Source organism: Megalops cyprinoides, chromosome 7 (assembly GCF_013368585.1).
Source record: "Megalops cyprinoides isolate fMegCyp1 chromosome 7, fMegCyp1.pri, whole genome shotgun sequence".
NCBI lineage: Eukaryota > Metazoa > Chordata > Actinopteri > Elopiformes > Megalopidae > Megalops > Megalops cyprinoides.
The window spans coordinates 36,295,584-36,316,184 of record NC_050589.1 but is presented as its reverse complement, the minus strand read 5'-3'; the positions used below and the strand labels follow the sequence as shown (position 1 = coordinate 36,316,184).

Genomic DNA, 20,601 nt, shown 5'->3' with positions numbered 1-20,601 from the left:
CAAATTCAAATGAAATATTTGCTGAACTCACTGCCATATTGTTACTTGAAACACAGTTAATTGAAATGAGTAAGCTATGTTTTCAAAGTGACAACCTATACAGTAGTTCCGTTAAAAATATAGCAAAGAAGGCCAATTACAGAATAACTGTAGAGGCAGCTGCTTGAAATTAAGACCTATCACTGTACTCATTAGTTATATGACTGTCCATCAAATACATGGCCCACCTTGATGAACAAAGGCCGCTGAGGGGGAAAATGGGGATTTATGTTATATTCTGCAGAAATGGGAGTGAGTGGAAACAGGTGGGAACACCACAATGACAGACTAGTGTAAATGTTTTCAATTCTACCACATGCTGCCTAATGAGGCCAGACATCCCTGTGCATGACTCTGAGAGGAAGGTGTCAGATCTGCCATAACAAGGCTTCTAGGAGTCATATGTCCACTCCATCAGCACGTGACATTTTCAACAGAGAACATCTGTGTCATGCGTTTCCAAGCTCACACAAGGTCAGGTGTCCCCCCTGGCCATGGATTCTGTTCCTGTTACCTGCCCTGGCGTTCACCTAGTACAGTGCTAAACTCCTAAAAGCTGTTCTGTCTGGAGCAGAGTGCAGCCCCCCTTCCCCCGCCCAAGAGTCACAGATACTTCCCCGATTAACAGCTCTTCCTCTATCCAGATGTTGCATGAGCACAGGGGGAGGCTTGCAGCCAGCGCCTGTCTTCTGCAGTTAATTTAACCCCTTCTCTGTCTCTCTTCCCTTCCAGTGGCTCTCTCAATGACAGCGTCGGAAAACCACAAAAGCATCAATTTCGACAAAACCTCACAAAAAAGGAAGTTCTTTCCAGACCTGCTCCCCCGTCCCCCTCCTCTTTTTCTTCCAGCAATGGGCCAAAAATGGCTCTACTTACACAACAAGTGAGATTTTTTTGCACATCTGTCTGCCCACATGCCAATGGCCTCCCCCCATTTGCACATCAGTGGTCTGTGTACAGAGAACGGGTTACGCAGACTGAGAAAGCTAACCTTACATAACGACGGTCTGCCTCCATGACAGAAACCTTTGCACTTTGCAATGCATGCATTCATCAATGAACATGAAAGCAGACTTCTGCCTTTAGTGGGAAAATTCAGCTGTGTGCATCTCCGTCACCTCTACAAAAGGGGTCTCCATTGAATTGCCATTTGTAATGGGTTACAAATCAAATTGCAGTACATGCACTTTTTGAAGATGAACATCATTAGTACATGGGAGGTTAGAACTTGCTGGCAGATGCCCCTTCCTCACAAGGAGCACATTAAAATTATTACCTCAAATCTATCTGGATTCAGAGACTTTGATCTGCATAGCAAGAGTTGGTTTTTTAAAGCTGATGTTCTGATATCAAGTTGATGAGACTGCAACACCCAAATGTGGATGTATGCCCTACTGCTTGACCACAACTCTTTAAAAAGGCCAACATAATGAGCTGTGTTTTACTCAGTGAAAAAAAAATTACTGGAGCACTTTTAAGCAAGCCTTCCCCTCCATCACTATAAGTGGCATTATTTATGCATTTGTTACAGAAAAATATCTGAGGTATTTTTGTGAGGGCGTCCAGTGGGTAGAGTTGTAACAGAATGCATGATTCATTTCAGACAGCTTCTTTCCCTTGGCTCAGTTCAATCCAGTGAAAACGGATCCACACATTTATGCAAGGCCAGCCCCCTCCAATGAACTTGTGCAAGAATAAGGCTGATCCAAAAACACAAGCAAATGCATGGTAATGATTGTGGCTTGTTTCATTTCACAGATCACATGCATCTATGGGAAATGTTGCAATGTGTGATCTGTGTGCTTAGAATATGTTATGTACCATCATCCTGAGATGATGGTACATAATTAAAAGCAATTATGGCTGAAAGAAGCAATTCATTTTACCTTCATGCCAAGGGGGGATGGGTTCACATCAAGCGATGTTGTCATTCATCTGTCCATTTACCTTTATATTCACATAGGTTAGACTGTTTGGAAATGAAACCAACCTCATCGTCACAAATCCCCAAAAGGAAGAATATACGACTTGGCGACAGAATGTTGCTTATTGTTACGGTTCCACATGCACGTGCCCGCAAATTACATTATAAAATACACCCGGACACGCCCCTAAATTTTCACTTATAGTGCTTATGTGCAAGAACAAGTGCACGCTCCCAGCCGACGAGTTGGTCTGCCTGTTGCATTTGCCTTACTATGCTACCCACCTCTGTTGTCAAGGTAGTATGTAAATAGTATGTCCATAATGTACAAAACCGATTAAGTCTGTAACACTGTTACAATTAGTCTCCTAAATAAAAAAACAAAGGTTTGACATGTTATCAGTCTTGACATGCGAGAAAGACACATTAAAAGATAACGACCACACAAATCAAGTTCAATTAGAGAAAACCTGCCTCTGCCGTCCAAGATGACATTTCTAATGATGCATCTCAAAGATGTCAAGTTGATCAACGAGGATGGATGCTTCCTCGGCCATGTAAAACAGATGGCGTCTCGTGATCAGTGTTGGCTCCAAGCAAATACTGTCACTCAAGATCCAGAAATTCCAGAAAGGAGCCCGGCGTTTTTAAGTGCCATGTCACGCACGGGCGACGCGCCACTGCTGCAGACCGCAGTCTTGCAGCCGGCGATTGTATACACCTTTTCCAGAAAGACCCAGCCGCGCAAAAGTCTCTTCTCACGCCATCACAATGAGGAATGCTGCATATGTTTACATTTAATGACTAATACAGACATGTGTTGTTGATCATTCAAACATGAAAAGGCAAAGGCACTAAAAACGCATTTCGAAAAAAGACTTCTTTGCAGTCTATAAGCATTGGAGCGCCACGATTGCCTCCCTTCAGATCTCTACGGTAACTGCATTTTAGAAGAGATTTTAGAACCACGGCATGAATAACACCTGAAACGTTTCTTCTCGAAATTACATTTTGGAATGTTACACTAACTTGCAGGTCTAAAACAAAAGTGTGCATGGATGAGACAAGCGTGTGAAAGAATGGCGAACCGCACAGAGCATGTTGCTCGCATGGGAGAGCAGTGCGCCCTGGTTTCCTCAGGATCGTGCATCAGGGAGCAGGCCGTCCCTCTCCGTCGCCACAGCATTTAGCTCCAAATGCTCGCGGGCGAAGGACAAAACGAATGAATATTTCACGATTACCTGCACACAAGTGAGACAATGGTTCACGCGGATAAACGTGTTGTTTAGGAACAATAGACGTCCATTACACTCGTGCATTTGGACGAAACAAGTGGAATCACAGCAAAAAGCATGATATATTTTTTGCTGTACGAGCCAAATCCCCCACTCCCTTCGATGCAAGACACAAAATAGACACATCTTACTCTTTAATCGGGATTTCCTTGCATGTATACATTTGGGGCATAACAAACAATGACTCATTTTTGCTACTGTTGGCTAACGGTGCAATATACCATTTAGAGCAAACAAGTGTAGGTAGAAAGCTACGTAGATTATCTGTAACTACCAAGCGCGCAAAGATAGCTACATACAAAATGACTCGTTTGCTGAAATTAACAACTGTTTATGGTGAATAAACCAAAAGAGCGTTCTTCCCAGCGATAACGGCGATTCACCGTACAGTGTCTACCTATCGATCTGTCCAGCACGCTAGCTAACTAGCTAGCTGGCATGTATTCATGTAGAATACAACGATACTATCCAGTCATCTAACTAGGTACAGCTTAGCTATGCATTTTCAAAACTTCACTGTTTTACCTAGCTTGCTAATGGGTATACTGTTCATTGGCGATTACAAAAGAGAGCAGAGAGCACTGCTAGCTATCAGGCTGGAACCAAATCACTGCTTACCTTCAATTGCTCTGGAAGGAGTGATAACCTCCAAAGTAAGTAGAATTCCCAGGAAAAGCAACCCTGTTGCCATCACCTTTATCGTGGAAGACAGCATTGTTGATTTAAAACATAAATTAAAAAAAATAAAATTCTCGGGGACAATTAAACTCCTCGTCCCGAACCACTAGCTATATGGTCCAGTAGCAAGCGTACTCTGCTGATCTTCTGTGCGTCCTCCACCACCGCGCACTCGAAATAAGGTTGCTAACGAGCTCGACTAGCTATATTGGCAGCCGGATGGATGTCAAGTGTGCAATATCTTTTAAAAAAGAAAAAGGCTTTAACAGCCCAACGAGGCTACGGCTTGCCCTGTTGTACAACAATCATGTAGGTTGCTTACTGATTATAAGCAAGCTACAACTAAAAATGGTCCGATTGGTCAGGTACGTGACCAAACCATACGTTTGAAAAAGATGGGAGCGTTGCACTTTTTCTCTGTGACAGCAGTATTGGCAGTGTTGTTCGTATCAAATAAAAAAATAACAAATAAACGCGCTTCCCTTCGCCGCCCCACCACCTCTTGTTGCTGGTGGTTACAAATTGAGCTAAGGCGACCTCGAGCCTCGGCACAGCGGACTGATGGATGACGTCACTCGCACCAATGGTATTCCAAAAACTGAAAAAGCTACGCGGCACTCTTCTTGTGCGCAGGCGCTGGATTCGACGTTCTTTTTCGTCCTTTTCTCTTAGCTGTGAGACAAGACTGGTATGAAACTGCTTCTATTGTCTGAGCCATGTTGGCTCAAGTTATTTCCATTAAGAACTGATCAGTTGTTTCAATTTTTATTACCAGGGGAGAGATTTCGAGGGAATCCCAACAAGGAGGTAGCAATTAGGTTCTCTTTTCAGGTAAAGGAGTTCAATTCATCAGTCAGATTTTATTAAGATTAGTGCCATTTAAAATCAGATAGCTACAGAGCACTTCACAGTTGGCAGTTCCAATTACCTGAGAAACTTTTACCACACTTCTTATCTGTTTGTGGTTCTCCTGGGTAGTCAGTAATTATGAGGATAAACTGCCTATCAATTGTAGTATTTATTCATTTGCCATGTTAGACATCCAGTGAATTTGTAACACTCAGAACAATCACATAATTCCTATTAGTGCTGCAGAAAGCATTCAGCTTCTGATAAGGTTACTGAGATTTCTAGTTTTCTCAGCACTTGTGAACACTTTCATTTGAAGTCCACCACCTGTTGTATGAAGGGTCTGTTGACACACACAATTCACAATCAGTCGTATACATACCACACTGATGTAATTAACACTCTAGTGGAGCTGTATATGGCTGGGGGCTGTGATCAGCCTGACAAGATTAGAGGGGAAACTGTGAGGAAGGCTCAAATTTTAAATTAAGCTACCTCTAACATTTACACTCCTACAACTTGAGTTCAAACTAGATAAGCCATTCGTATTGCCTCTTTTACAGATAGTGGTTTTATTAGTAGTTATACTTTTGACACTCTTTTGGAAAAGAGCATGAGATCAGTATTACTGTTTCAAGTGAGTCATGTCATGTTTGCATGAAAGGTCTTGCATTCTACTATTCGTCAGTGTCAGCAGATATTTGCAGCTGTGGGGGACTGGTAATAGTGAACAGTGTGTTGTGAGGTTTTTCATCTAACTCTTCAGATTTACAGTACATGCCTCCAGACATCTGTAATTGCTCTTGAATGATTGTGCAATTTTCCTCATGAATGCAGTTTCCCAGGCTCACAATCAAATTCTCACTGATTTACAGCAAACAGGACTAGGGGTTGGTGCCTGTTAACCTTTGCTTCCAAGGAGCTTTATCTCAGAGCTGAAGGGCAGATGAAAATCTGCCATCAAAATTCCAAACCTGGTTTTCTCAAGATGGCCTCTTAATCCCCCACAACAGTTGATTAGCTGTATAAATCCCTGTGTCCCACCCCCACCTTCATGCTCCAGCCCCTCTCTGCATTGCAGAAATCTCAGACCTCAATTGATCTGCCCCCCTGAACAAAAATAAACACTGCATGTTCACAAATGTGAAGTATACTATGAATGGATGTTATGCCTGTCGCACGCAAGGGACTAGATTCAAATCTGACCACAAGCTGATTACAGTGGATGCATAGAAAACATCAGGCTAATCTGTTTTATATATCCCCTGTTAAACGTGCCATCCTTATCTTGATCCATTCAGCAGGTACTCATTGAACTGAATTTGTTGGTTAAGCAGCAGGTGATAGTAAAGATCTAGGCACTGTTTGTGCCTGTATATGAATGAATAAATCATTGTGTGAATCACATTTTCATTGTACATCTCATCCCTTTTTGAGTGTCAGAAACCATACTGCTATCAAGGGTTGGGGGATGGGGGTAATCACATCAACCACCTCAGATTTGCAATGCCCTCCTGGTTAATGCAGGGTAGCCATTTTGTACCTGGATGCTCACCACACATCGCTGTTTGCCACGTTAATGTTATTGTCTGCTGTCTAAACAGTGGTGAATAAGTATCATTGAGACAGTTATTATAGGCTTCCATTGTTTTGGTTATACCTGTATCATTGTATTCAGGCTTGTTGGTGGTGTGGGCACAGTGTGTTTATGCAGTGGTTGTATGCCTCACTATGGGGGCCCGACAAACATTGTGGTAGCCATTTCATTAGGGGTGTAGATGGGTCAACTCTACAGTGCAGTCCCCCCAGCATGAAAATGATTTCATCACAGTCCATGGAAACCGGTCCAGTCATGCCAGATAAAAAGGAGGCACGTAAACCGGTTCGTAAGCAGGCCTTTATCTAGAGTGTCACAGATCGTGGATATCAAAAGAGGCAGGAGCAAGGGGTGTCTCTGTGCAGGTCCAGGACTGATGATGTCAGCAAATGATTCAGGTGCTAAGTGCAAGCTTGCCTTTATGGAAAGGCTTGCCATTTATCTGTGCTGTGGCTGGTGCAGTGAATGTGTAGATGTGCCAGGGTGCTCTAAGGATTAGTTGCTGCTGAGTGAAAGAAAGCGTGGGCTATGTCTCTTGCAGTCCAGTCCTATTTTTTCCTCTCTCAGCCACCAGTGGCAGCTCAGATTAGCAGGCAAAGATTCAGTCTCAAAAGGGGATCCCTCTCTCTCTCTCTCTCCCTGTTCTTATCTCAATCTTTCTCTCTGTCTCCCTCCCTCCCTCTGTATCTCTAACTCTCTCTCTCAACAGGGAAACAGGAAAAAGTGATTGTCCATTCTTGCCATGCAGCTGCCATAGGTGCTATGGGTTCTGAATATCAATAAGGGCTTTCCCCTCTGTAAGGCTCACCAGCCTTTGGCTGGGCAGAAAAAGGGCAAATTCACAATTATGCAAAGGGATGCAAACCAGGAGCAGGGCAAATGCCCTGACTGTCCATTATCATAATCTTTGATTTGTGTTCCTGTTACACTGGTGCCTGTTACCAATGTCACTTGATAAAACTAAAAAAAAAAAAAAAAAAAAAAATATATATATATATATATATATATATATATATATATATATAAACATACACATATGCCAGCTCTCCCCCCATCCTGCGCCCAGATGACACTTGTCGGCATATATTAGTGCAAATGTGTAACATACAAGGATGTTAACTTCTCCTCAGCCAATACTGTTTTGCATAGATTATTTCTGTGGAACATGATTTGTGGTAGGAAAGGCAATTGACTAAATAGTGATGAAAAACATAAAATACCTGTTTTTGCAGCAGGTTTTAGGTTGATCAAACCTTTCAGTTCCTTCTCTCTCTGAATGAAATGAACATGTTAAGTGTACCAGTATAAGCACAGGCTAAGGGGACAGCCTGAGAATGTATCTGCCCAGAGGAAATTGATGACAGTGACGACCAGGGCAAAGGACACCAATCACATTCAATGAGAGATTGCCCCCAAGTGGCACTTGAATGTTATTGCAACCTGACTTTCAGAGTTATCAATTGTGTGCATATCTTTGTCATTTATATAATTTTACAGCTTTCATTGGTTAATGCTGGACTATAAGCAGCTTAGCCTACAGTGTTCCTGTGGGCTCACAGTAAACCCAAACATTGTGTATGTCTTTTTAAGACCTTTCTGTGTCTGTGAGGAATGTTTCATGAAGCGTAGGAGTTGAACTTTACGTTCATCTGGATGAATCCCTTCACAGTCCAGATGTCCCATAGAAATGTCTAGAAGCTAGTTCAGAAACCTTGGCTAATCAGTGAGTGCAAACTTGGAGAAAGGGTCTGGCAGTGCAGTTTCCCCCCTTTTGCCTTTTTGTTTTATTGGCCAGTGCTACGCCATGTCCCAGCAGCACTTTGCGTGTAGTTCAGACTATCAGAAATATAACTGCTCCATAGCTCATATAAGGTCCAAAGGGACTGAAACAATCCAACAAACAATAATACTCACATTACCTTTCACCTTTTACTACCCTTCATAACCTGTCACCCAACAGAGAGACACTAAGCGAGCTGATCAAAAAGATCACCACTTCAACTCAAAGCCACCCGAATAAGAAAAAAATCTGACTTGAGGAAATGGAGATTTATCAACGTAAAGGCACTGTTGTAAGGACAGAAACAAATACATTTTGTACCCTAATGAAAAAAAAAACAGTTTCCACTTGTTCCTTTTTTTTTTTTTCTTCTTGAAAGCTACCGGGCAGATCTGGAAGAATTCCTGAGGTCTCAGACAGGAAAGGCAGTTTGTTTTTATCTGGGGTAGAGAGAGAAAGAGGGAGAGGGGGAGAGAGGGACAAAGACCCTGTCTATATCCCCCGCTGGAACATCTGAAGCTGGCTGGTACTATTAATAACTCACTATTACAGAAATAGCAGCTGGCCTTTAGAGGGTCTTTGTGCATCTGCGTTCCCTGTTGGACCTCATTTCCGTCAGGCCTGGCTGGAGGCTGGAAGATCTCAGCATGTGCACAGGAAAACAAGGGGATGCAATGTGGATGATCTGAGGTGCACCAGCACGTTCTATTGACTGCTCATGGTCACATCCAGACACTCACAAAGGCAACGATTTCATCGCTGTGCTTCAATCCAGTTAGCAAGAAGTTGTACAAAAGCAAACTTGGAATGTGTGGCACCTCAGCTGGTGAACTGGACTGATAACCAGAAGGCTGTGGATTGATGACCCAGATTGGTCACTGTGTACATGAGGACAGCATTTGACATGCTTTGCCTTGGTTAGATATCCATCTGAATAATGTATACAATGCAAATCAAGCATTTTTCTGTTTTGAATCTGTTGTCAAGTACAGACTAAACTTCACTTTAAATGTCTATGTCATCATTGTTATGCCCCCCCCCCCCCCCCCCCCCAAAAAAAAAACACATTAAAGAAGAAAACACATGAAAGAGGTCTTCATAAGGAAGAATAGCATAGCCTTAGACAGTGGAGCAAAATGGTAAATGGCCAGCTCTGCTTAGCTAGAGTTCGGCACCAACAGATGTTCCTCATCGTTGCTCCTTTCAAATATCTTTACATCTTCAAAGGGTTGGAGCCTGACGAGCCAGATGTGTCTACTTCCCAGCATCCCTTCCCCCAAGCCCAAGAGTGGAAAACATGCACTGTGGAAGATTACACCCTCACCCTCCTGCCGCAAAAGAAAACAAAACCCTGGGATGTGTGGTTGATTTGATATCCAAATAAGCCTTTAAAAGGCCACAGAAATGTGTACATGGTACATTCAACTAAAGACTCTCCTCACGGTTCATTTTCAAACATGTTGGGTATTCTCCAGGAACCTTCCATTAACATAAATCCAACTATGGATTAAAAGAACTTGAACATGTCAGCTGTGTATGTGAAGAGCAAGAGACTCAGAAGACCTCTTAGTCTTTAAAGGTATGTATTAACAGTCCTTTTTCTAGAGGTGCAGTTGTCAGTCGTGATTAACTGCCCAACCCCCCAATCTTACACGTCTCTCACAAATGCTGGACTATGCAGACATCACATAGCAGAATGGTGGGAATTGCCTGTCCTTATATTGAGGGGGCAGGGTATTTTTTCATCTGGTTTCTGTCGTAATCTGCAAAACAGGTCTCTTACATCAGCACTCATCATTCCAGTGTACCTTATTAGTCAGTGTAACAGGTCACACTGAGATTTTGGCTATTGTTGCATTATTATCTATCCTTATTTGCACTCACAATTGTAATACTTTAACACACAAGACATGATATTCCAAGGCAATAACAGGATTAGCAAAATACTGATCTAAACGGTGTTCCTTAATTCTTGTCCAGAATATTTCTTAAAATAGTTCTCCATATACAAAATTAGGTAACAATTTCCAGTTGTTTTTTGCAGAAAATAATACAATTTAATTATGTATAACTGTTTTCTTTCAGACACCAGCTGGTAGATGCTAGGAGCAAAATACAGACAGCCAGCATTGCGCAGAGACAACCTTAGCTTCTTTAGCAGGTTTGCTAAACTGAGGTGCAATTAGATTTCAGCCTATCCTCTTCGCTTCAGTCTCTACAGCCAAACCTTTCTAATGCACATAGAAATCTACATCATGTAGCACATTGTCAGAATTACAACTGAATGTTGTAATAAATTGTTTACAAAATAAATTGTGTAACCATGGTTGTAAAAAGCTGTCAAACAAGTAAATATACACTGTACTACACTTGCACCTACATATCCTTCCAGAAAAGCCTGCCCCTGAACATATCCTCCAGGCCTGAAGATGGCACTATATGCTTAATAACCTTTCATTTTGGGACTATTTTCACAAGACTGTAATTCACAGGCTATAGAAAGCTGTAAACCTGAACAAAGGAAGAGAGTATGGGCCTTTTTGAACAGTGGAAGAAGCCATCAAAAAAGCAAGAGATGGTAAAACCATTTTCCCTTAACAAGGAAGACAGAATGCCTTTTTTTCCCTGATCCTTGGAAGCTGGGTGGTCTTAGCACAAAGAACATTCCAGTTCAGTCAGGGGCCACCGACAAAGTGACATGCAATGTTGAAAATGAAAAAAAAAAAAAAAAAAGAATCTAGACTGTGTGTTGAAATCAGGCCAGACTGTACACTTCATGAAATGGCACTTAGGTTTTGTTTTCCTTGGAATATATAAAGGTCATGTAAGCCTTTATGTCATTACAGCAGTATTTGAACTGGAAGCATTACATCTTGTGGCAAGTTAGAGGAGTGTGAAATCTGCTATCTTGTTCAGAGAACGTAAAATAAACTTTTTATTGTACATTTTTATTAGGAGGGTCACAGAGTAAGTAATGCCTCACTTTTTTCCTCTGTCAAAAAACTGTTACAAATGTATCCATAAAATGATACATATATCACTGTGCATGAAGGTAAACATGGTGGAAATGGTCTTTAAAAAAATAATAAATAAATATGAGCTGTAACAATCACATGTCTGATTTTTAAATTTTGGTATATTTTTAGTTCAAGAGCCCTGTCATCCTATTAAAAATGGTGATTCTGAAAGGGCAGAAAAAAAAAAAACACTGGTTTGACCCCAAACACATAAGAGGCAACTGAGTGAATGATGTAGAGGAATGTGAAGGACAGACAGTCTGAGACCATGGCCTGCTGCAGTTTCTAGCTAAATTAACCCCGTTCAGGCGATCAACTCCCCATCACTTCGAGAGCCTCGGCGCTGGGCTCACAGGTGATGTTTGCCCGCAGAGCCCTGTGTGTGGCGCTCCGTTCTGTGGAAGCCATGCGTGTCCGTGTGGAACTTTTCCTGCAGCTCGCGGAGGCCCGTCACGGCGGCTTAAACATGCAGATATTGTCGACAGATGAGAGGCAGAGGGACAAGGAATGCCAGGAACTTGGAGGGTCTGTGAAGACCGTGGCCTGGGTCGGTTTAAGCAACACAGGCTCCTGAGATATGTGCATCTCTGGGGGAAATTAGCAGGGGAGGAAGGAGAAATCAATGCAATGCACGTTACATTCCTTGAGATTAATCTGTGGAATTGGGTCATATATCTGACACAAAATTACAAGGTTACTCGCTTGGATAGCATCCTCAAAGCTCAGGATGGCTTGACTGTAGTCATCTAGGGCTGCAGGTGACCATGATGACTTACTGCCAGATCTTTAACATGCAGCAGCTCATTGTTCAAGGCTAGTGTTAGGTTAATGCACGTTTCACATGGGGATGACTGATTCCTCAATAAAGAAGCATTACTGAGCACCAGCGACACATTTTCACAACTACAAATGTAATTGTAAAAGCTGTTATGAGCATGAGGCTCAACACCCCCAGAAATATGATCATACAAACATTGGACAATCACAAAATCATACGAAAAGAGAGTTCCCATTTGTATAATGTATCTGCAGCTGGGGATAGCTATGGTAAATATGAATGTCAATTTGGAAACATTAGGCATGTCATAGGTCAAATTACATAACAGAGTAAGTACTTAAATGTTATCATAATATTTTACAACACTGCTGTAAAGCAGCTATTATGATGTCAAATTGTTGTGTTTATTTTCAAAACGACACTTTGAGCATTATTAAGAACACTTGCCTTTGAACACAGTGCAGATTTAAAGGGCAGAAGTACTGAATGGTATGTTCCCTATACAGCCCACTGAGTATCCCTTGTGCACCACAAATGTCAGCATTGCTGTTTTGATGTGGTGTTTGCCAGCACTGTCGCCATGGTGAAAAGGAGTGGCTGGAGCAGCTCCTGGTGGGGTAATACCATTTCTGACCACTGACCCATGAGATGCAGGTGAATCTCAGGCAACTATTAAACTATTAAACTCTGGCAATCAGCGACTCTTCTCTTTAGAGACTGATAAACTGTCAGAAATGGCTATGCGGCCTACCTAGACCTGCATAAAACTATTTCCGTGCAACAATGTTTTGGTGACAAAAGGAATGGCATATTCTCATCAACCCCTTCCAGGAAGGTGTTCACTAGTTTCACTAGTAAATCCTAAGCATGGCAGGGGTAGCTGTACAAAGTTTTACAGGCCTCACAAAAAACAAGATCATGTTTTGGAGCACCCTATGACTGATAAGGGAAGTGCTAAGATCTTTTTGGCTAACAGAGCAAATGTAGGTTGGGCCTTTGATGCAGAGAGAACAATAACACTTGCAGAATACTGTAATTGTGGGAAATAATCTAAATATCAAGGAGTCAGCATTTTGGAAGCTTGTACCTCTTACAATGATCAATAATTGGGTACCCTTGCAAACACAACAAAAGTGAGACAAAAGTGTTTCTGTCTTGCTTGTGTTTGCAAGTGTGTATGTGTGTGGTGGGACATAAGCTGGGGTGTTGTGTGGGAGACAGTTTGAGAGAGTGCCAGCGTAAACAGGGGCAGACCACATGTTCTCCCAGGGCACAGGGCCTGGCCCTCCTCCAAGCACATCTGCACTCAATCCCCGTGCTTTAGCGGCACAGCTGTGGACACGGAGCCGGGGGAAGGAGGGGGTGGGGGGTGGATGGGGTGTATGTGAGGGCATTTTCTCACACAACACAAACCCACTCCCCTCCGCAAAGCGCACAGCCAGGCCTCCAAAGCTGTAGGGCCTCCCAGCACCAGGACAACATCGATATGGAAAGGAGCCCATGTGGAAACGGCCGGGGTTTTCAGGGGGTGGCATTCTCCAACAGCAAGGGCACCTCCATACACAAGATGGCCAAAGCTGGTCTGATGCAAAAGCTTGATTGTGTGCATTTCAAAACTCTCAATCCTCTGATAAACACAAGACATAAATAAAAAAGTCATAAAGCACCTCAGGCCTTTCAGAGTTAAGTGACATGTCTGTCGGTAACCTATGGGAAGCACTTTCTTTGAGTCACAGAACAGAGGCACAAGCAGCGCCATTAAGCGAAATACAGGTGCCTTTCTGGAACAACAGTATACTCATCTGAACATGTACAGAGCTCATTTGGTAGTCTTGTATAATACGTTCAGACATTCTCACAGAAATGTGTCCATGGACCATGCCGTCTGGCAAGCAGTGAAAAATGTCATTTATGTCATTCCAGCACAGCCTGGCTGAGTTTCTCAAGCATGATGTTTTACGTGTGAACAAAGCCATAGTGATCCACTACCCAAATGAGGCAGGTCAAAGCACAAGGGCTATAAATGGAGAATTAAAGACTCTCGAAGACATCTGCCCTTTCTGTGATGTTTTCTTTAACTTCACCAATATCCCCGCCCCCGTTTAACCACTGAGGCTCAGACATTCTATGTCTGCCACCACCTTTATGAAGCACTTGGAGAGCAAGGGTCACATGACTAAATCCTCTGTATGAAAGTGAGCATCAGGAGCCTCCTCCACACCTACACAGCTCCAGTTCCGGGGAGCCATGGTCTCCAGGATTTCCAGCTGTCTTTCAATCCATTAACATTCTCATGGCTTGGAAGTGAGGCAGCAGTTGAAGCAAGATGATGATTAGTTGAATCAGGGTTAGCGCTCGTCTGGGCCAAAAAGCCTGCAGATGCTGCAGACCTTCAGGACCGGGGGCTGAGTAGCCCTGTAGGACGCCGTGGCCCTCTATGTCCCGGGCTGAGCACGCCCATCTCAGAACTAAAGACCATTCTTTGTCTGTCACAAACTACTTTTTAACTATTTTTCCTCTTCCTATTTTTTGACAGCGTGTTGTGATTGATGGGGATGGGCTCGCTCAGGGCTGGTGTCATTCCGACGCACTTCCTGTGGTGTGTTGGGTCCCACACCAAACACACGCGGGCCAGTGGAATGACATCATGCTCTGGAGCCATACCCAGCCCGCTGTTGCCAGCATTACCTAACCCCCCCATCCCCCTGCACCACCTGCACCACCAGCACCACCTCCCCCTCAGAGTCTCTAAACGGAACAGATTACATTACAAATCATGTCTCACGGCTTCGTCTTCTCCTCTCCACATCTGTCAGAACCATCCCATCCGTATCTGTGTTTGGCAAGGCACCACAGAGAACAATGGCTTTTATAGAGTGCAGCCTTTTAGTTGTTTTTCCCCAAAACACCCATTACTCACAACCCTTCACCCCCTTTCCCCTGGTGCACCAGTCTTAAGCAACACTGGCTTTTAATCAAGCTTTTCCACACTGGTTACCTCATTTGCTTGGACAGTCATGTTCATTGAAGATGATAAAACACTGTGCAGTGAGGTAAACATTTGCAAGGACATTGCACACAGATGTGCAAATAAAACATGTACGAGCAGACAGAGAGCTAAATGCATTGCAGTGAAGTATGGTGGGTTATGACATATGTATGTTTGTAGTCTTTGTATTGTTGTAAAACTTGTCCCAATGTATTTTTGTCATTTTGGTACAAAATGACATTATTCACAAACACAACTGATAATCTGTGTTTCTTTTTATCTACAGCAAACATTAAGGCATGACAAAAAAGCAATATCGACAATGAGCACTGATGCACAGCAGAATGGCTCTTTTTGTAAGCCTGCCCTCATTGGCCTATTGGCTGGTTTGGTTTAGTTACGTGGTTTCAGTATTTATTAACCAGCTTAGTAAGGTTCACTGACTTTGTGCCTGCTTGGTATGTCCAGGTAAACGCTTTCTGGGGTTTGCATACTTGTATGAACTTCTTGCGTTTCACAGATGAATTTTTTCGTTCATTAAAGTTCCAATTACATGTATGTAAATTGGAAATTATAAACTGCTGCCTTTTTTTTCAGAGGACAGTCCAAGGTAGAGTGTATACATATGTTTACCCTCAACAATTAGTTTGGAAGTCTGTAGTTTTCACATTGTGTGCCCACACATCAATTGCAAGCAGTTTTGCACAAGATCCATGAGTTGGTCCATAAATGCTAATAGATTTACCCATCAGAAACTGGCAACATTCCAGAAACCAAACCAAGCTCGGAGAATGGCTTGCAAGGAGAGAGTCACATGACAACAGCAGGGGGCAATGTGGAGAACACTGGTGACTGGAATGCAACTTTTTTTGAACACAGTGAAGTTGGCTTGTTTGCTATGGCTTCTGCACCAACGGCAAGTTTTCACTGCATTTTTTTTTTAAAAAGAGTGATGAACGGTGATGGAGAGATAGGGGCCTCTACCTCCCGTTCCCTCTCTGAGGGACAGTATGTCTGTGATTGTGCCAATGTTGTGAGATGGACACAAGCCACATTCTAGCAATTCATAGATATAGACTGTGGCTACTTCTGGCCCCCAACAAATACACACAAACACACATACCTCTCGCTGCAATGACAGGAATGTTAAATATTAGCAGAGGGTGTGTCCTCCCCCCACCCCCACCCCATCCATCCCCTACCCCCAACACACATACCAACCCAGCAATTCAGCAATTGTCTGTGAAGCTTTAGGATAAATATTTCCATTTATACGGAAAGCTCTATGAAACAACTGAACTTTTATCAAGGGGAAATTGCAGACAGAGTAATGTGTGCCATTATCTCATTTTAATTACAAAATTACATGAGTTGTTTCTTCTCAGGACAAATACCACAGGAATGAGCACAGCTTCATGGTATCCAGGCAGGTAGTGACAAATTGGCTTCAGTTCAGGTAAAACAAAACTCACCCAGTGCTTTCAACTCGCGACTGTGTTCTGTTACCACCAATCTCCCTGCTGTGTACTGAACTTGGTAAGTGAGCCTTTAGTCTTTGGAATTTCTGCATGTTTTCATGGACAGACAGCCATTGCACTAGTGATGCTGATAACAGCAAAGGAATGCAAGGCATGCACAAACAGCAAGAACATGCACCCTCCCCCCCCCCCATTTTTTCCACAGATCCCACCCACTCCCTTATCTCTTTCTACTCTATAATCTAAGATCTCAAAGAAGATCATGGTTTTTAAAAATGACTGTTGGGGTGGTCATAGCTGGTAAACCTGCCGTGGGTTCCATTCTGGAAATTCTAGCACAAATTAGAGTGAATGAGGATAGACAAAGAAAGACCCATACTCGGTGGAACACACATTATTGTAGTGCAAGAAGCATGACACTGTTCTATGCTTCACACTTGCTGCTGTACTTCTAGTCTTGTATGTGGTCTGTTCAAATTGTGAGTTCTGTAAATGTCAAAATTCCTCTGCACAATAATTGAGATGTCTGCAGGTCAAAGTAGTCTAGTTGTCTTTGTGCAGAAAGTTTGAAAAAACATTACTAAATGGTTCTCCTTGTGAAAATGTTGTCATCAAGATTCCCCTGAAGAATGAAACTCCATTCTCTCAGCAAGAACTTCCATATGATGTTGATAATTCCCACATATACCACGGGGAGGGACAGCTTTGATTCTCTTTCATTGGCAATGTTCTGACCACCCAGGCAGATGCAGATGTCGTCACAGTTCTGCTACACAGTAAGAAAAGAACATCAAAATATTACAAGAAGGGAAATGTGCATCACAATTGTTTTATTAATGGTAACATCTCAGCACAAACAAACAAAAGAAAGAAAGAGAGAAAGAAAGAAAGCGAGAGAGAAAAAAAAAACTGGTGTTTGCCCCTCCTGGTAATAATAATAATATTTTATTTATTCTGCAGACACTTTTAACTGGAGACACATTCACTACATGATGTATGTCAAGAACAATACAAACATAGATATAAGACAGCCACTGCCATAACACCAATGTTTTGACATCTTGCCAAACATAAAGATTTGGTTTGTCTAATAAGTAAGCCGATTCACTTGCGGGTCAAAAGAACTATGAACCTCTTTTTCAATTTTCAGTATGACCTCTTTTTCAATTTTCCTGTTACACAAAGAGGTGAAGACTTCACAATAAATCTGTAACTGCTGAAAACATATATGGCAATTTGGTGTTGCTTTACCATACCATGTCATGTATGTAAGTATTAAACATTTCCTATTTGTGCAGTAATTGGTCATTCTACAAATGCTTCTATCAGGTGGGAAGATATGTGTCCCAACACTCTGACTTTTGGCCTCACAGATCCTGACCTATGAGTGAAGGACTATTTTCAGATATAAAATCTTGCCAGATTAAAAATTGCTGGATGTAAACACCTGAAGTAATCAGCAACTGCATACTCAGCCTAGCCTTCAAAATACCACTGGCACAAAGCTTTTGTTTGCTCGGGAAATCTGGAATATTTGTTCCTTTCTGTGTTTTGTCCCTCAGCTTGAAATTCAACAGGGTTTAATCGCCTCATCGTCTGTTCCCAACCACCTCTCTGACTAATGAGGTGATGTTGCACTTTGTGCACAAATCAGGAGTCATGAATGATCAATAAGTTAAATTGGTACCAAAACCTATTTAATCAATATTTAATTTCTGTATAAACTTCATTTTCTCAAAAACATACATACAATATTAGAGTTATCCATTTCTCTTGATGTTCAGAATACAACTCACAAGGAGTTTGTGTCCTGAGGGACTTTGTGAGCGGTGGTGGGGTGAGGCAATGAAGAGTGTGTTTGAATTTGAATTTCACCAATCTTGCTTGTACAATATTGGTAAAATACTGATCCTGACTGACTGATCCTGCCCCCTCGCTATTGGTGGAATACAAACCTTTACCATGAGGCCATATGTATCAAATGCTTCAGGTGAGGACAAACAGACCTCTTACCTCCTGTATGCTGAGGAGTGATCAGGTCATGAAAAAAAAAATCGATTGATGAACTGATGCACTATGGCACTTTAACTTGTGTAAAGCTAACTATCCTTTTGTAAGGTTAATCCTCTCATTGTGCACATATACAGTGTTTATATGTGTGTACATACTGGTATGTATGTGCATGTGTATGTGTACACAGGTATATATATATATATATATATATATATATATATATATATACATATATGTGTGTGTATATGTTTTGTGTGTGCATATATACGTGTGTGTGTAACATCTTTTTTTATTCTTGGATGTTGACTTGTTTTTGAATTATCCTGCCCTTGTTTAATGCTCATGTATTTCTGCTCATATTTAGACTCATGTGCAAAGCAAGCTTTCTTAGAGAGTAATAACATTTTCATACTTTCATTCATTCTTGCTTTGTATGTCTAATAACATAAACTTGCAAGTTAAAGATCAGCTCAGTGATCCACCAGAGCTTTCAGTGTTGAGAAACCGAAAGCAAAACATGTTTGTCCCATTTCAGTCTCCTCCTCAGGCCTCTGTTTACCACTCTAGGAATCTGTGTTCTTACAATCTGCCCCCACATCGCGAACAGCCCCCATCTCGTCCCCCACCCAGAACAGTCCCGCCAGTGAGGATAACAGTGGTGTGATCAGACGGTAAGATGTACTTTGTCCTTGATGCAGGACAAGGCACCTAGCACATTCACATCTAGTAATTGGCCAGACGTTATTATCCGCAGTGATGTACAATTAATAAGGCGCAACAATATGTGATACAATAGTAAGTTTTTAATTTTGAAGATGTCGGTTGGTAAAGGCAATGATAAGTGGTGCCGTGCTGAGTGCTGTGCGGGGTTGATCTGTGATCTGGGTTGGCCTTTACATTGCCGGATGAACATGCTCAGACCCTCTTCTCTCTGGCTCTCACTTTTTCAGCGAGCACTTTCCTCTCAGATGGCCTATCCGTCGTTTCCACGCAGGCTTCTACCTCACACCCCAAAGCTCCACCTCCATGACGCTCCACTGCCCTTCCCCCACCCTCCCTGACAGGAGCTTGTGCACTGTTTGGTCCCAAAGAAGGATGTTTACACTGGGGTCCTCATTACGGCAAAAGAGGACAGGCGGACGTTTATCTCTGTGAGACACTCTGCACTCTTTCTTGTTTTGGCTAAGGAGTTCAGGACACTGCTTATGCTGTTGAACAGGAAGCCAAAGATTCATTACAGATTAGATTTTGCTTAGCAGATGCTTTTATCCCGAGCAACTGAGAAATTTTAAGTTATGCTTTTGATTTGATATTTGGGTCACGTACCGATAATTCAGATTAGATACCTTTGCAGGGTACAACTGCAATAGCCCACCTGGAAATCATACTGACAATCTTTAGGTTACTAGCCCTGCTGCTTACCACTATGCCATATAGCTGCCTGAATATGTCCTGCCATTAAGGAGTTCCAGTATTATGAATTTCCTGTGTCCAGGAATTCCAGTGATGGAATGTTGGGTTCAGCAATGGCAGGGCCAGAACTTTCCATGTAAAGTAAACAGAATCTATTTTCTTGTTACTGTAGAGAATCTTTGGCTTGGACAGTCAGTGTCTGATTTAACAGGGAGCTCAGCCTGGTTTGCGTGGCTCCTATCAAAGTAGTTTAAAGAACTCGCGAAGAAATGAAGAGAGAGATTATACTGCAGCAAAGGCTTTATTACAAGACTGCGGCCAATATAAAAGTGAATTATAATGCCCAATGCCAGGCCAGTCTGTTGTGGAGGCATTGTTCCAATGTGGAACTTATTTGACTTTCGTCTTCCTGTATTACTCAGCCTCGCAGTAAAAAGGTTCCATCTGACTCTGTACCCCTGCCACAATGTCTAACTCAATGTCAAAAAAGAGAAGCTGTTGCAGCATAATGAAGAAAAGTAAATCTTTTAAAATCTGGCAGTGCATTGTATCAGAGAAAACAGCTAAAGAGAGGTGTCTATGACATTGTCCCATTGAAACCAGAAATTACTCCCCTGACTTTAACAGGGCAGACACTTTCATTTTGTCTCTTGAAGCACTGGGCTAATACAGGTAGTGTGTTAAAAGGACAGACAGAAGATAATCCACACACAGTCTAACACACACACACACACACACCCCTGGGGCTAAT

General features: G+C 42.3%; 1 protein-coding gene across 1 annotated transcript in view; it reads right to left on the bottom strand.

The window, feature by feature from the left end:
• The window catches only part of lrp1ab (low density lipoprotein receptor-related protein 1Ab), a 146,876-nt gene extending 142,419 nt beyond the window's left edge, over window positions 1-4,457 (bottom strand). Inside the window, exon 1 of the mRNA XM_036533059.1 lies at window positions 3,877-4,457. Within this exon, the coding sequence (XP_036388952.1) occupies window positions 3,877-3,973 (97 nt within the window). The 5' untranslated portion in view covers window positions 3,974-4,457. The remainder of the gene's footprint in view (window positions 1-3,876) is intronic.
• Window positions 4,458-20,601: the final 16,144 nt, after the last annotated feature.